The sequence below is a fragment of the Salvelinus alpinus genome, chromosome 9 (assembly GCF_045679555.1).
Source record: "Salvelinus alpinus chromosome 9, SLU_Salpinus.1, whole genome shotgun sequence".
Taxonomy (NCBI): domain Eukaryota; kingdom Metazoa; phylum Chordata; class Actinopteri; order Salmoniformes; family Salmonidae; genus Salvelinus; species Salvelinus alpinus.
In genome coordinates this window covers 86930278-86946755 of record NC_092094.1, presented here as the reverse complement: position 1 = coordinate 86946755, position 16478 = coordinate 86930278, and the positions used below count along the sequence as shown (strand labels likewise).

At 44.9% G+C, this 16478-nt stretch overlaps 2 protein-coding genes across 5 annotated transcripts in view; one reads left to right on the top strand and one right to left on the bottom strand.

The window, feature by feature from the left end:
• Positions 1-11223, bottom strand: part of mnat1 (MNAT1 component of CDK activating kinase) — a 65600-nt gene extending 54377 nt beyond the window's left edge. The window contains exons 1-6 of one of the 4 annotated variants that reach the window (XM_071327716.1): positions 9513-9531; positions 7758-7848; positions 2457-2609; positions 2094-2167; positions 1516-1619; positions 1201-1341 (exon numbers count right to left, since the gene is read on the bottom strand). In XM_071327716.1, the coding sequence (XP_071183817.1) occupies positions 1201-1341; positions 1516-1619; positions 2094-2167; positions 2457-2609; positions 7758-7848; positions 9513-9522 (573 nt within the window). In that variant the 5' untranslated portion in view covers positions 9523-9531. Of the gene's footprint in view, positions 1-1200; positions 1342-1515; positions 1620-2093; positions 2168-2456; positions 2610-7757; positions 7849-8235; positions 8401-9512; positions 9532-11149 lie in introns of those variants that run through there. The other 3 variants (XM_071327717.1, XM_071327718.1, XM_071327715.1) reach the window with 3 other exon arrangements.
• Positions 8518-15623, top strand: six4a (SIX homeobox 4a). Its single transcript, XM_071327712.1, has 3 exons — positions 8518-9423; positions 11290-11966; positions 13022-15623. The coding sequence occupies exons 1-3, from the start codon at positions 8696-8698 to the stop codon at positions 13648-13650; spliced, it is 2034 nt and encodes a 677-aa protein (XP_071183813.1). The 5' UTR covers positions 8518-8695; the 3' UTR covers positions 13651-15623.
• The last annotated feature ends 855 nt before the right edge of the window (positions 15624-16478 follow it).

Sequence of the window (16478 nt, the reverse complement as noted above, 5' to 3'; positions counted from 1 at the left end):
TGGCAAGAACAGCTCAAATAAGCAAAGAGAAACGACAGTCAATCGTAACTTTAAGACATGAAGGTCAGTCAAAATGGAACATTTTCAGAACTTTGAAAGTTTCTTCAAGTGCAGTCGCAAAAACCAAGTAGTATGATGAAACTGGCTCTCATGAGGACCGCCACAGGAAAGGAAGACCCAGAGTTCTCTGCTGTAGAGGATAAGTTCATTAGAGTTACCAGCCTCAGATTGCAGCACAAATAAATGCTTCAGAGTTCAAGTAAGACACATCTCAACATCAACTGTTCAGAGGAGACTGCGTGAATCAGGCCTTCATGGTTGAATTGCTGCAAAGAAACACTAAAGGACACCAATAATAAGAGACTTGCAAGGGCCAAGAAACACAAGCAACGGACATCAGACCGGTGGAAATCTGTCCTTCGCCCTGATGAGTTCAAATTTGAGATTTTTGGTTCCAACCGCCGTGTCTTTGTGAGATGCAGAGTAGGTGAATGGATTATCTTCGCATGTGTGTTTCCTACTGTGAAGCATGGAGGAGGTGTGATGGTGCTTTGCTGGTGACACTGTCAGTGATTAATTTAGAATTCAAGGCACACTTAACCAGCATGGCGACCACAGCATTCTGCAGCGATACGCCATCCCATCTGGTTTGCTCTAAGTGGGACTATCATTTGTTTTTCAACAGGACAATGACCCAACACACCTCCAGGCTGTATAAGGGCTATTTAACCAAGAAGGAGAGTGATGGAGTGCTGCATCAGATTACCTGGCCTTCACAATCACCCGACCTCAACCTAATTGAGATGGTTTGGGATGAGTTGGATCGCAGAGTGAAGGAAAAGCAGCCAACAAGTGCTCAGCATATGTGGGAACTCCTTCAAGACTGTTGGAAAAGCATTCCAGGTGAAGCTGGTTGAGAGATACCAAGAGTGTGCAAAGCTGTCTTTTTTTCTTCTTTTTTTCAAGGCAAAGGGTGGCTACTTTGAAGAATCTAAAATATATGTGGTTACTACATGATTCCATGTGTGTTATTTCAGAGTTTTAATGTCTTAAAGAAAAACCCTTGAATGAGTAGGTGTGTCCAAACTTTTGACTGGTACTGTATGTCACCTGATTGTTTTCTCTATTTGCCTGTGTGGTGCTATGTGGCAATCTGTGTTTATTTGTGTGTATGTATGTGTGTATGTGTGTGTGTCTCACCAGTTCATCCAGTAGAGCCTGCTTGCTCTTCCTCTTGGCCTGTAACTGTCTCTGTTCTTCCTGCAGAGTCTCCAGCCTGCGCTGCTCGTTCCCCTGCTGCTCCAACAACAGCAGCTCCTCCAACTCCTCCTGCTCTCGAGTCTGGGAGAGGAGTCGGAGAGAAAACAATCAATATCATAGTAGACAGAGTATTGCAGAGGAGGAGACAGAGGTTGAGAGAGGAAGCTAGACCATTTAGTACAACAGAATAATGCATAAGCGATGCGTTTCACCAGGCAAAGCAGAGTGAGTCAGTGTGGGGTTACAGGTACCCACCAGCTTGGCCTTGTTCTTCTGAATGATGTCTCTATTCTCTCTCTGGTATGCCTCCATGATCTGTTTGGTCCCCTCCACCTCCAGGTTGTTGGTCAGGTTATAGACTGGAGAGAAGAGAGCAGGGCGGCCCTCTATCAACACACTAGCATGGACTTCACTTCAAAATGATTTAGGACTGATACTGGAAATCGGATTTGGCACAAGCTGAATTATGATGTTGCAAAGCATCTGACTCTAGATAATTCAATACGTTTTGATTAAATAAGTAAGGTTGAATGTTGAAATTGTATATATCCCTATTTAAAATAAACAATAGAAACACATAGGATTTTCCAGTGCATTTCTCTAAAAGTAATTAGCCATGTTTCTGATGATGTAAGCATAGGGGACAGTAGGAGAGGTCTAACACATTGTCACAGTGCAAACACCATCTGACAGAAATCTCTGAGAATTTGCACAGAGAGACTGGTGTGTCTCTGACCCTGGCTGGCACTGATGCCTGTAAAACATCAACATCCAGAGGCAAGGCCAGATCAATCAGGCTGCATCCTTCCCTCTCTCCCCCCGCCTCCTCTCACCAATCTCCTCCACTCGCTCCAAGTAGTCATTGTATTCTCTCAAGTTGGAGAAGTCAAAGTCTCTCTTGTTGTAACTGTGAGGGAGAAAGCGAATAGTTATTATATGCATTAGGCTTAATGCTTGTTTACAGACATTACATTGAAACAGCGGAGCTAAAGAAATAAAAATGAGGGATGGATGTAATAGGAGGGGCTGAGAGGAAAAAGTATGGCAGGGAAAGAGCTTTCCTATTCGAGCAAACCCTGGGGGGCCCATTGTCTACAAAACAAACAGCATCATGACAATGACAAAGGCAGCTTAAGGAGAGGGAGGAGTGGGCTGAACACAGAGACACACCCTTCTCCCCCGTGCCCCTCACTCACATCTTGAGCACCTTCTTACGGATCTCCACCTCCTTGTCGACGGCAGGGTCTTCAAAGAGCTGCACACGGAAGTTACTCTTCCTCAGGGGCGTGTCGCACTGCACACAGTTCCCCGAGCCGCGCACAAACAGCATGTCCACACAGCTCTCACATCTGAAAGGAGACAGAGACACAGACATAGTAAACCAGCATTTCCCCAAACTTGGTCCTCGGGACTTGTGTCCTCCTCCCAGAGTGCTAAGAACCTTGGCGTGATCCTGGACAACACCCTGTCGTTCTCAACTAACATCAAGGCGGTGACCCGTTCCTGTAGGTTCATGCTCTACAACATTCGCAGAGTACGACCCTGCCTCACGCAGGAAGCGGCGCAGGTCCTAATCCAGGCACTTGTCATCTCCCGTCTGGATTACTGCAACTCGCTGTTGGCTGGGCTCCCTGCCTGTGCCATTAAACCCCTACAACTCATCCAGAACGCCGCAGCCCGTCTGGTGTTCAACTTTCCCAAGTTCTCTCACGTCACCCCGCTCCTCCGCTCTCTCCACTGGCTTCCAGTTGAAGCTCGCATCCGCTACAAGACCATGGTGCTTGCCTACGGAGCTGTGAGGGGAACGGCACCTCCGTACCTTCAGGCTCTGATCAGGCCCTACACCCAAACAAGGGCACTGCGTTCATCCACCTCTGGCCTGCTCGCCTCCCTACCTCTGAGGAAGTACAGTTCCCGCTCAGCCCAGTCAAAACTGTTCGCTGCTCTGGCACCCCAATGGTGGAACAAACTCCCTCACGACGCCAGGTCAGCGGAGTCAATCACCACCTTCCGGAGACACCTGAAACCCCACCTCTTTAAGGAATACCTAGGATAGGATAAAGTAATCCTTCTAACCCCCCCCCCTTAAAAGAGTTAGATGTACTATTGTAAAGTGGTTGTTCCACTGGATATCATAAGGTGAATGCACCAATTTGTAAGTCGCTCTGGATAAGAGCGTCTGCTAAATGACTTAAATGTAAAATGTAAATGTAAATGGGACTACGCAGCTGATTCAAATTATCAAAGCTTAATGATGAATTGATTATTTGAATAGCTTGTGTAGTGCTAGGGCAACAACAAAAAAACGTGCACCCCTTGGAGTCCAAAGTTTGGGAAACCCTGTGGAAAACACACACAGCTGTAGAGGAAACTATATTATATGGAGCATGCATGTCAAAATATGTTACCTACTGTATGTGCATGTCTAATGCACTTTTCCTTAGCAAAGGCATAGTGGTATATTTCAAATGTATATTTTGTTTGTCTGTCTGAGTTATCAGCCTCACAGCACGTGATAATGGCCATCTTGTATTTTTACAGTAGGAATCATGAATGGAATGTTGATTTCCCCCCCACACCCCCGACACACACGGAAAATAATCTGACACCCCTGCAATTGACTGTCTGCACTGGAAAAACAGTTTTTTTTATTTTATATATCATTTCAAATTAACTCATAGTCAACGTGCCACGTTGCATAGAATACAACATCTAGTTCAGCAATGTACCCACAGCTTCTCTCATCACTAAACCATTTCAAATTCCACTGATCCTGAAGTTCCCTGAAAGGCTCTGGGTTCTTTCAACATTGTCAGTATTGTAATCCTTTTTAAAATGACCTTGAAAGTGCTCTAGCAATTGACCTAATATTAATTAAATCAAAACAATTGCAAAACAGTTTAGTAGATTTAGGCTAAATTACGTTATGACGTATTCATCTGTAGCCTAAGGCATGATGAACTGCATTGATAAAGAAAGTCTAACCACATGACTACTATTGTTGCATGATACACAAATCCCATCTCATCATTAAGTCAATTTCGACCAACAGGATAGCATTCCAATGCAGCAGGTTCTTTCCTCCACAAACCATCAGGACAACACAGCCGTAGCAACGACCAGAGCCAACTTTGGGCCGAGCAACATTTACTAATCAATCACACCTTTAAGCAGGTAGGCGTTTACCCATCAATTACACTTAAGTGAGGAGTGGACCCTGAAGACAATGGAAAAGGCCTTAATTCTTCCCTAAGTAGGTGGCAGGAGAGGCGAGCAGAGGGGCTGGATAAACATTTGCACAGTCCACTCTTAATTAAGTCTCTGAGAAGCTTTATTCCACTGGAATTCACCTTCTGTAGGCTTCCTGCTCCTAGCTTCAAAAGCAAGCCCCAACATCTGGTTTCCAAATGGCCACATCTAGGGTGACTACTGCCATTTTCACCCCAAAATGTTGTTGCTTATTCAATGTGATGAAATTCTGGGGGAAATCATCTTGTGTCTCCATGTTTTTTTTATTTGTTTCCAAAGTCACATTGCTTTCAAAACTTCTTTAGAACCCGAGTCCTTCAGGCCAAGTTGCAGTAAACCCTTTTCACCTCATCAGCAAGATTCTCAATGAAAAAGCAGTTATGGGAGAAACTGCAGAAACTACAGGGCTTTGCCTGTTTACATATCAGATATGGGCCAATCAAAGCAAACTTGCCAAAAGATAATTAACACCAAAACACCCTCTAGTATAGAACAGAGCTCACAAAACATTCACAAATAGGCATAGTGTTCAACAACCACTGGATTTAGCACAAAAACATAGATGAAACAAAAGTTATCCTATACGTGGTTGGTCCCCAGGACCATGAGAGAGCCCTCTGATCAAGTGCAGCCCAGTGGGGGCAGATGTTCACTGTGGCCCCAGGCTACAGGAGATGTATAGGCCTGGCCATATGGAGGTAGAAGGGGGAGGGGTGCTACTTGTTTCCACAGGCCCACAAAGAGCCCATTCATCAGGCAGGGCCATAGCTTGCCCCCTGCCCCATAAATGGACCACACAACGGACCCTCCACAGGGGAAATCCTGTGTAATTCTAGAGCGAAGAGGTGAAGCTATGAGAAGATTGAAGGGAGGAGACTTTCAAAGTGAACTTGCCATCTTTAGGCTAGCCATCTGTATAGGGCCCTCTTTCTGATTGTGTATTTCTCCTGCTTCTGGGCATAAGGGCTTGGGAGAGACCATATGTCTAGCATCATACACACGGTTTCTCTAGCATATGCTCTCTCTCCCTCTTTCTGTCTCTGTTTCCTTCTCTCCCAAGGCTGTTCTCACTGCAGCAAAGTGGTGAGTGAGCCCTGCATCCCCCAGCCCTCGCTCTCCCTCACCTGTCCTGTTCAGAGCTCCTGGCTCATATCTCTCCCATCTGCAGCTGTCAGCAGGTCAGGGGAAGGTAAACAGGGGCCTGGCAGGGCAAAAACAAACCCCCCACCACCACAACCCAAGGGCCAGTGACATTGCCTGCCTCCCTCCTCCTCTACGGTAGAGAAGGTAAGTACAACACAGCCACATAGGGGCTGGTTCACCCGCTTCTCCCATGAAGCCCTCTCCATGCTCTGGACTGGGCCTAGACCCAGACAGGAGATCCCTTTGTGTAGTAATCACCTGTAGTAATCATCAAACAGTGCTAACCTGCTGTGACACCCTTTCCTGCCTGTGACACCCAACACCTGTAGAGCCACAGCCAGAAAATACTGGGACACTTGATCGGCTCTTAAAACTAAATGGGAAGAGGAATTTCATAAATTACAATGTACATTATCAAGCATGGGAAAGAGTAAAACTTCCTCAATTAGTTTTCAAATAAACTACCTCCCTCTGCACTCTAATGGGTAGGTGACTGACAGACACACAATAACTTAGCCTCCACCTGCAGATGTGTCCCTATCACTCCTTCCTCAATCTCTACATACCCACCCTAATGTACCTGGCCCACCGTCATCTGTGCCCAGTCCCTGCTTCCAAATGCCAAAGGACACAGGCCCTGCATCACGGTGTGTAGGTAATAAATAACATAAGGCCAGTGTCACTGGCGACGGGGACACTAAATGTGCTGCTGTGGGATTTAAATTTAGACACAGGGTGAAGAGGTTACATATAGCGTGTGGGACGGCCTACACCGGAATGGCTTCATAGCGTTGTCAGCTGTCAGCAAGACTCTCTCCCCAGTGCAGATAAGATCTTGCCACAGTTTGACCAACCGTCAGTCAGACCAACGGACAGACAGGAAGATAAACTGGTCGGCACAGGATATTTTTGTTTGTTCAATTTCATTCAAACATAGTGAATCATAATCAACACATTGTCTATGGAACTTATGTCAAGTTTAGGCTCTTTTGTGACAGATCAAATTTGGTTCTGGGTTCCAAGACTGTGTAAATATTGTGCATCAACAATAGCATACCAAACCTTGAAATCATGAGTTATCAAATGACCAGCAGTAAGGACAGTCAAAAACAATTACCAATGTGTGTGGTTGCAGTTTCCTAGCAGCACCCAAATAATCTGGTAAACAGTTCTTAAGATCACCATCAAGGTGAACGGAGCTAGGGAAGGGTTATCCTCTAAATTGCAAAGTTATTTACATTTTCTCCCAGTGTGACCCTGCGTCCAGATAGAACAGAAGCTCTGAGTTATGAGTGTGCTGACCTGATGACGAAGCACGGCCACTTCCTGATGGTACGGATAATAAACAAACAGGGTCAAACATATGCGCCAACAGACACCAGCATTTTCCTCACGCGCCACTGTCACTGCATAACAACACCCATAAAAATCAACCCGTCTCCTCTCCTTCATCAGGGAGACTGGGAGGATGTCTGGGCTTACAAACAGGGGATGTAATTGAGGACAGCTTTCTTGCAATATTTTTCTGTTACTTCCATAGAGACTGAGGCAGTACATCAACCTGAGTTGATAGCTTTATGGTTGCGTTTCAGTATCACATGTTCTTGCAATAAAAATAAACAACAAGCCAGCGTTGTCTATTTAAGTGATTAATGCCCGAGAAGACGGTTTTTGGAGGATATATTGGCACGGGTGTTAATAAGCCAGAGACGAAAACATTTACTTGTGCATTCTGTACAACTTGTAAACAAGACACGCTGAGACAAGGCGAAGTGTTTATGTTGCAAATAGAAAGGGATGAAAAACAGCAAACATGTTGACATCGTGCACCTAAAAGGTCATAGTTCTTCACTTTCAGCTTTGCTAGCTACATAGTAACGTCAACGATTCAACTCCACGAGTTGAGTTTAGTCGACTAACTAACGTTACATAGCAGAAGTAACGTACTACTAGCTAACATGACATTGTATATTCCTTGTGGTAGTTGTCTGGCTAAATAACATATTTAACGGGTTGAAAACCTGCAGCTATATCTGTGAAGCTAGCTCGCTCATGACACTGCTGGGCTTGCTAGCTAGTTAGCATGAAGGGATAACGTTACTCACAGCGTGTGGCCACAAACATTCACCATCAGTTTCAGAGAAGGATTCCTGTATTTTGTTGTCTTGCATCTCGGACACCCTTGGTCGTCCATCTCTACAAAGCACAGAAATTAGAGAAAACAGAACTAAAATGAACTAGTCAGCTAGCTAATAAGTTAGCATTCTTTCTTGACAGTTCACTGAAGCGGTCAAATGTGTCACCTTCAAATAGTCCCGATAAGAACGTCACTGGTAAGAACGCTTCCTAGTTAATAGTTCCTCAAAGTGCATCGCACAAAGAGGACAAATGCAACATAGTGATAAATATTGTTACTGTCCAGTGATCACAAGAAAAAACTCACACACACGAACATTTCAGAATTCCACAATGCTTAGGCCTACCGGTATTTCAAAAATGTAGCCTAACTTTCATCATTTACTTTTTTACATTAATCGAAGGTGGAATTGAAGGCATAATGCCAAGGGTAGGCTTTCATCTCACCGAGTATGTCTTTCTTTCTCTAAAAGGGGCAGTCCATTGTCACATAGCTCAGTTGGTGCGATCAAAAAAAAATATGCCATAATGCAGGCAATATGGATAGTCTTTTCCGCTCCCATAACAAAATCACAAACACATTCACCTTGTACAGGTAAGCCTCTGAAATACTGTACGTCATGTCTGAGTGACAGATGCAAACCAAACACTCGTCTCTGGATCGTGGTCGCTCCTCCCTGGTGTAGTCCGTCGTAGCCAATTGGGTGACTCTCCTGCAGACAGACCCCAATGCCCCTTCTTGCCACAGTTCCCGCAGAGTAAAAATCACATTGGAACTAAAGGGGAGAGCTATCCATTTACAGCTGCTGCCAGACATTCGATCGTGTTCGCATGGCGAGGGGGTAACCTGATCGGCTGAAGGCTTGCCGAAACCAGGGAGGAGTGACTTACAAGGAAGGCTTGAAAAATGTCTTCTTCTTCAGGAGAAGTCACAATTTCAAATAACATCAAGAAGGAAAATGTGAAGACGGACAAGCGAGATTGCATCAAGCTTCTAGCGCTGGATACCGCGGAGTTGTCTATGGAGCGCGCAACTTCGAACACTGATGCAGTCCACAGTGAACTTCTGGTGAGCGCGGCTTCCTCGCTGGCATTCTCCCCGGAGCAAGTGGCGTGCGTCTGCGAGGCTTTGCAGCAGGGAGGCAATGTGGACCGGCTGGCCAGGTTTTTATGGTCCTTACCACAGAGTGACCTGCTACGTGGCAACGAAAGCATCCTGAAAGCCCAAGCTCTTGTCGCTTTTCATCAAGCTCGGTACCAGGAGCTCTACAGTGTTTTGGAGAACCACAACTTCAGTCCATTCAATCACTCCTCGCTGCAAGACCTCTGGTATAAGGCACGGTACACGGAGGCAGAGAAAGCGCGGGGGAGACCCCTCGGCGCCGTGGATAAATATCGCCTGCGGAGAAAGTACCCACTACCCCGGACTATCTGGGACGGGGAAGAGACAGTATACTGCTTCAAAGAGAGGTCCCGCAACGCGCTGAAGGATCTATACAAGCAGAATAGATACCCCTCTCCAGCCGAGAAAAGAAACCTCGCTAAAATCACGGGACTCTCCTTGACGCAGGTCAGCAACTGGTTCAAAAACAGGAGACAGAGGGACAGAAACCCGTCCGAAGCACAATCAAAAAGGTGAGAAAATAATCAGTTGATTGCTTGATTTTACGCAAATGACACAGTGTGCGTAACAGCTTAAGAAATTTAACTCATAAATTAATTACCAGGAGTCATTTTGAGAGATTATTGCTGGCAAGGTCGAGCAGGCTTGCCTTGTATGGTACATGCACACCTGATTGTAGCCTCTGACTATTGCATGGTAATCGCTCATAGAGCTTGGTGTGTGAGTTGACAGCGTAAATCATTAACATTATAATATTGGCACAAAAAAGTGTGCAGGGTAGCTTACACGCCGCTAATGTTTTGAAATATGAGGCTGTTGCCATCCAGATCAGGTTTCATTTGCGTGTTAGGGCACTAAGAGCATGGACACCAGTCCAACATAAGCCTACTCTATTCCAAATATAACCTTTATACTCTAAATTGTGTTATAATGATGTTATAAATAAGTTGCTTTTATAGATGTAGCCTATAAATATGAATAGTCTCCGTTCGTGTGTTAAGGTTCACAATTAACTGAATCCAATTCTCACCACATAAATCACTTTGGCAATTTTCTTTCCCTCTTATTTAACCGGGGAATTAGAACACCTCCCCTTCATTAGAAAATCCCCCACCCCCAGACAGATAGATATTATTCCCTTCTTTTTATGTTTTCTTCTCGCGCGCACCTGGTGGAGGTGACCTCTTACCCACCCTGCACACATTGGTTGAATCAACGTTGTTTCCACGTAATTTCAACGGAATTACATTGAACCAGCGTGGAATAGACTTTGAATTGAGGTCTGTGCCCAGTGGGTACTCTCTCTCTCTCGCTCCCTCTCTCTCTCTCACCACAAACTTCCCAAAAATAATGCCATCGATTGCTCAAAGGCATTTGTTTTTGCAATCCACTTCATTCCAGTTTGTGGGGGCCAAAAATTATATTGCCACTGACTAAACATTATTGTTCTTTGAGTGACAAAATAAGTGATTATAAGCCTGAGCTAATTTATGGAGAAGATGAATAGGATTTACGCTTCTTCAATAATTGGCATGCAGGCCTCAGGACGATGAAGAATACGTTTCTCTTTAGTTCAGAGAGCACGTCTTTTTTGTAGCATGCAGCTGTTTCAGTCACTCGCCCATGATGAAAAATACGATTCAGATGGCATTGTTCGATTTCCTAATATTTTACTAACATTATTAACTTAAAAAGTGAAGCTATGCAAACATAAAATAAAAATACGTTATATGCCAATGACCACTTAAGAAAATACAAATAAAGGTATCTGACCATTTGTGTTGTCACGCTGCGACCGCTTGCATTTGTCACCCCGGAATGTATTACGCCAAATGGTAGGCCTGAAGGAGTATAACTAAAGGAGGGCTATAATCCAATTTACTCTCCATGGGATAAAACGTTTGGTAGTCGACGTTCCTTATTAAAGCCATGTTTGAGAGATCTCCATTGATCACCTCTGTTGTTGTGCCCACAAATATTGTGTGCCCATAAAATTATATAGCCTATGTAATGTGGTTGTATCATTGTTTTAATAGGCTAAGAGAGTTGAGGTATGGACAAAGTTGCTTTGACATATCAGCCATATTTCTTTGTATGCATTTCTTTGTATGCAAATAATGTCTTTCTATGATTATTTCGGTTTCAAAATCTGTCTGTCACTCACTCTGTCAGTAGTAAGACTCAACCTGTGCACTCACCAATGACAACAACATAAGTCAAACCAGTAGGACAACTTACTTCGCTGAGCTCAATTCTTCCTCACACAATTCCATCATTAAAGTCTACCAAGAGTTAAGAAGAGGACATATTTTCTTCAGACAGTCCCTGAACTGCTTTCAATATCTCACTCTCTTCTCCCCTCTGCATTTTTTCCACAGTGAATCTGATGGCAACCACAGCACAGAGGATGAGTCTAGTAAAGGGCAGGAGGAGCTCTCTCCACGCCCCCTCTCCAATTCATCTGACGGGACGATGACCCATGGGGCCCTCCCCCTGCAGACAGGGTCTCTGGACAGTGGTGTAATCATCCAACAGATTGGAGACATCAAGATACCCCCTGGATCCAGCAGTGAGGTGCTCTTCAACAGAAACCTAGTGACAAGTAACCGCTCCACTGTCTTCCATAACGGTGGCTCGTCTTACCTCCAGGCCCCCAGCAACATCCTGTTCAATGGGCTCAACCTGGGCATCCAGCCCTTGGCCTTCAACCCCCTGCGGCCCTCTGGGGGGGTCCTGATGGGGGGCTCTGGTGTGGACATGCAGATGCAGGCAGGCCAGGAGAAGGGGCTGGGTGGCTCCAGTGTGGACTACGCCTCCTACTCTGGCTGTGTAAACGGAGCAGAGGTGAAGCTGGAGGGGGTTTACAGCATGGCAGCTCAAAATGGCGGCTCGTCTGTCCTCACGTTCAGCTCGTCCTCAGGGGCGCTCCAGCTGGGCGGGTACAGTCTGGTCCACGTGCCCAGCGGCGTATCCAACGGCGACGGGACGTCACTGCTCAACAGCAACTTGGGTCTTCCTCTGCAGCTCCCCTCTGACTCCTCATCACTCTCACAAGGTGGGTTGACTTTACCTCATATCTGTCGATGTGGTGGTGTGTGTGTATCAGGGGGTGTTGGGAAAGGCAGAAGACACATTTCCGTTCTAACCAATGGACAATAATGTTGTATTTTATTCTATTCTACATTGAAAACAAAAAATCCACATTGAAGTTTTGCTGATAGCAGTTTCCGAGGTATTGGTGACAACTAATGACTGTTCTATATGTAGTATTATAGCATTTTAGGTGCTCTTCCAACTGCTAATAGAGAAAGAGAGAGTGCATTACAGTAAAATGGTGGTGGTTGACCCTAACCTTTCAAACATCTAAAATATTAGAGCAACTTAACCCCGCTCCCCTTCAAAAAATAATTGAGTCCTGGGTTGAAATGTAAATGGGTGTAGTCACCAGCTCTGTTATGCATTCAATATGTCTGAGCTGTCTTAGTAGATGTTTTTTACTACACTGCAATGAGTTGGGGCTGGACGCAAAGGCCACACACAGACACACACACACACATCCATATTTTCTTGTGTGGTGATATATGGTGGTCCTGGAAAATTATAGAGATGAATGGAACACAGGTTCTGAAGTCATCATCAGTCATCATCACTGCACACTCCTGACCTCAGGGGGAGAGAGGAGGATAATCTGTTTAAGACAATCACAGGACTGAAAAAACGTACTAACGAGGAGAGAGTCATTACAGCACTTAATTTGACACAAAGCAGAGAACTCATACCAGGACAACAGAAAAGTAAAATGGAAAGAAAAAATCCTTCTTGTTGGCCCATAGCAGGCTTTTACATCAATACGACTCTCCTGGGTCCCACAGGGCCAGCTTCAAAAACCAGGAGTTGTGAGAGAGACACAGCAGAGATTTCAGATGGAATTCTGTTGCAAGTTAGAGTAAGAGTGAGTAACAGTAAGAGTGAAGCCAAAGATTTACAGAACTATGTTATAGTCAAGGAGGAGAGGATGTTATAGTGGTTCAGAGATAAGAGTATAAAGTATTGTTAGACGAAGGAAGTATAAAATGTTTAGGCTAATAATCTGTCATTTGAATATCTCAGGTACAATCCAAATGAACAATGTAGCAGTCAGTTCTTCTAGTGAGGACTCCTACCACCACCAGCACCATCAGGACAAGCTGGCCATGGCCCCCATGCACCCCAGCACGGTGCTCTACAGCATGGGCAACACTGGACAGACCTCCATCAAGAAGGAGCCCCTGGAGGGTGGTGGGGGCGGAGGGGTGTACTCCTACCACCATGGCCTTCACCTGGACCCCAGTGGGCAGCTCAGCTACTCTTCAGACCCACTAACCTCAGAGGAGGTCCCCTCCAGCCAGGGCTCCTCCTCTGACGTAACCACCGTCAGCTCCTCCAGTCCAGAGCCTGAGGTCTACACCAGCCTCACCGTCAGCACCCCTCTGATGGCCCAAACAGACCCTAACAGACACCAACTCCAGCCTGGGGAGTACCTCAGGGGCCACAACTCACAACCTGTCCCCTCCTCACACCTTCTGGGCCCTGGCATGAACAACAACTACATGTCTGTGTCGGAGAGTAAGGTGGACGCTAGTGGTGGTGGGGTGAATGAGATGGTGCGGGTCATGTGCGGGGAAATGGAGCCGGGGGAGGAGAAGGACCTGGCCAAATTACAGACAGTGCAGATGGACGAGGACATGGCTGACCTTTAACCTGTAACCTATGACCTTTCATAAGCACTCATATCTGTCCAAGCAGTGATGTGGTGAATCTTTTTACTCTGTGTTTTTTTTACCATTCATTTCCTCTAACTGTTAAATTATTTGCTAATGTTGTGTTCATTTTACCTTACAATAAACTCTATTCAGATACAAACCCCTTGGATTGGCACCATGAAGTCATCCTAATTAAATATTTTTAAATCCCCCGATCTTTCCTCTATGCCTTGCAGAAAGGCATGACTAGCTGTCCCTTGCATGCATTTGAACCACATTTTAAGTGTGCATTTTTTAAAAGACAACACCTGCTACTTCCTGTTGACTGGACTTGATCTGCAGAACAGGTGTTGGAGTGGCCCTGGTCATGTGACCAGGATGTTCCTCCAAACTAAGTGCATCATCTGGGAAACCAAAAAGGTCATTTAGTAGGGGCAGGGGTAGCGTCTCTGTGAAAAGGTTAATTAAAACCACTAACGCTGCACTGAAAACCACACATGAAACCACATACGAATAACAGGAAACCACTGCAATTTAGTCCTTCAATAAGAAATGAATGTACATTTCTGCCTCGTAAAATGTCAGACTTCAAATGGGTGGCAGGTAGCCTCAAGGTTAGAGCGTTGGGCTAATAACCGATCCGGTTCGAATCCTGGGGCTGACAATGTGAAAATTCTGTCTCTGTGCCTTTGAGCAAGGCACTTAACCCCAGGGGCACTGGACATTGGTGACCCTGGTCGTGACCCCACTCCCTGCGGGTGTCTCTGGGGAGTTGGGATATGCAAGAAACACATTTCCATTACACACACTTGTAACAGGACAAATATAAGACCCCCCCCAAAAATTATTATTATTCACTGACCTCTCCCAATTTGCACCATAGCATCAAAACATAAGATTGTAGCTTCAAAGAACATACTTTTTCCTCTGGGGGAAACATTAGCAAATCAATACTGTGACATTTGTTATGTGTAAAACATTCCAACTTCATATATTTCAAGCTTCAACCATTATTGGAGACAGGGTGGGGGCCTAAAAGGGCTGTTACACTGTCCAGTCTGTGTCTAAATGAACTTAGTAAAACCTCCATATGCTGTTTGGCAACAGTATGTCCCATCATTCATTTCTAAATGTCTCCCAAACTGTCTCTGTGAAAAAATACATCAATAATATTTTTCTACAAAGTAAGACCGGTGTGCCTGTTTGTGTGTTTGTATAAGAAACTGGGAGGGGGGTATTGTGCTTGATGGAGGAGAACCACATGTAGTCTGATGTGTTTTATATGGAGAGGGATTTCTATTGTGTCCCTTTGCATGGCAAACTGAGTTAACAATATTAGAATGTCTTACTACTAGTGCCTTTTACTTTTAATTGTTATTTGTAAATACGATTGAGTGTGGCAAACACGTTCTCTACAGTTTATGATTGATGTGTAGGTGCAGAGTGTGACACATGCAATGCATTAATGGGTTTCTGATAAAGCTTAGCTATTCCCCCTGGGGTAATTTCCTGGTTTTGTCAGATAGGGGCATAAGGCAGACATATCCTGTTATATTAATATAGATAGTAAGTGGACATCATCAGTCAACAAATACATGTGGAGCACACAACACAAAACCATTATACGCCATGACCAGCAGATGTCATTTACACATAACAGTAAGACAGTAAGACACAGATGTACATAGAGTGGCCAGTACATTTTTCTTTGTCAGGTTCCATGACCTAAACCCCCATTCAGAGTAGTGCTATGAACAGACTGCAAACTGACAAAAAGACGACATTACAGAACAACTTTGTCTTCTTGCTCTGATGTCATATACCAAAAATGAGCCATAGGCATATGGTAAAAACAGATTGTTTTTTATTTGATCTTGAACTGTATGTTTGTAATCTCAAATGATCCGAATGTATTTTTTAAAATCTCCATACTTCATTAAAAGTTTATATTTATAAAAATATAAAACTGGTACACTTTTTTGTCATGAACAAAGTTTTTTCTCGATTCATTTTTGATTAAACATGTGAGTTGGGTTTGTGTTTAATGTTATGTCTACAGTGGACCTAAATTCTCGAGACAGGAAGCATACATCTTCTATATATTTAAAAGACTTAAAAAGCCAAACTCTGTGAGGATGGGGTATAACAGTCGTGCCCTAATCCAACAAGCCTACAACCTCGCTCTGCAAACCTGCAGTGATCATTTGCACATGCCTGGCAACCTGGAGTTCATTAGCCCTCCTTTTCTCATCTCAGCCCCCGTAATTCAAATAAACAGCAATGAGATTTCCAGAGGTACTGCTCTTAGGGGTGGGGGGTCTACAGCTCCAAAACACCCTGTCCAAGGGCCCTCTCCCTGGGCTAACCCAGAGCAAGCCCTGCCTGGCTCACTCAGCCAACCCACAAGTGGACGAATGAGTCTGAAGTGCTGTCACTCACAAGCACTGTGTGTCTGTACAGAGAAAGCCTGAACTGCTCACATGGCTTAGGGGGATTTTACATGATCTTCCACCCAATTTTGATTCACTCCACCGGATCCCAAGTAAGGCGAAGTAAGATGGTGGGGGGGGGTTGTGGATGGGTAGATGGACAAATTATAGTGGTTTAGAGACCGGACTATTGGCCTTATGCTCTTTGCGGATCCTCTTTATGGGTTCTATGCAGATGACCCAAATAAACAGAAGGTGTTTGTCTCTGCTCACTCAATGGTGATGAGGCCCGGACAGAGACGGGGGAGAGAGTGGGAGAAAAGGAGCTGGAGAGGCAGGTTGCTGGTGTATGGTTACCTGTGCACAGGTGACCTTGCCACAGGCATTGGATTAGCT

Coding starts and splice junctions, on each gene's coding strand:
- six4a (XM_071327712.1), top strand. CDS start 8,696: ATGTCTTCTTCTTCAGGAGAAGTCACAATTTCAAATAACATCAAGAAG. Junction 9,424..11,289: donor TCCGAAGCACAATCAAAAAG/GTGAGAAAATAA, acceptor TTTTTTCCACAG/TGAATCTGATGGCAACCACA. Junction 11,967..13,021: donor CTCCTCATCACTCTCACAAG/GTGGGTTGACTT, acceptor TGAATATCTCAG/GTACAATCCAAATGAACAAT.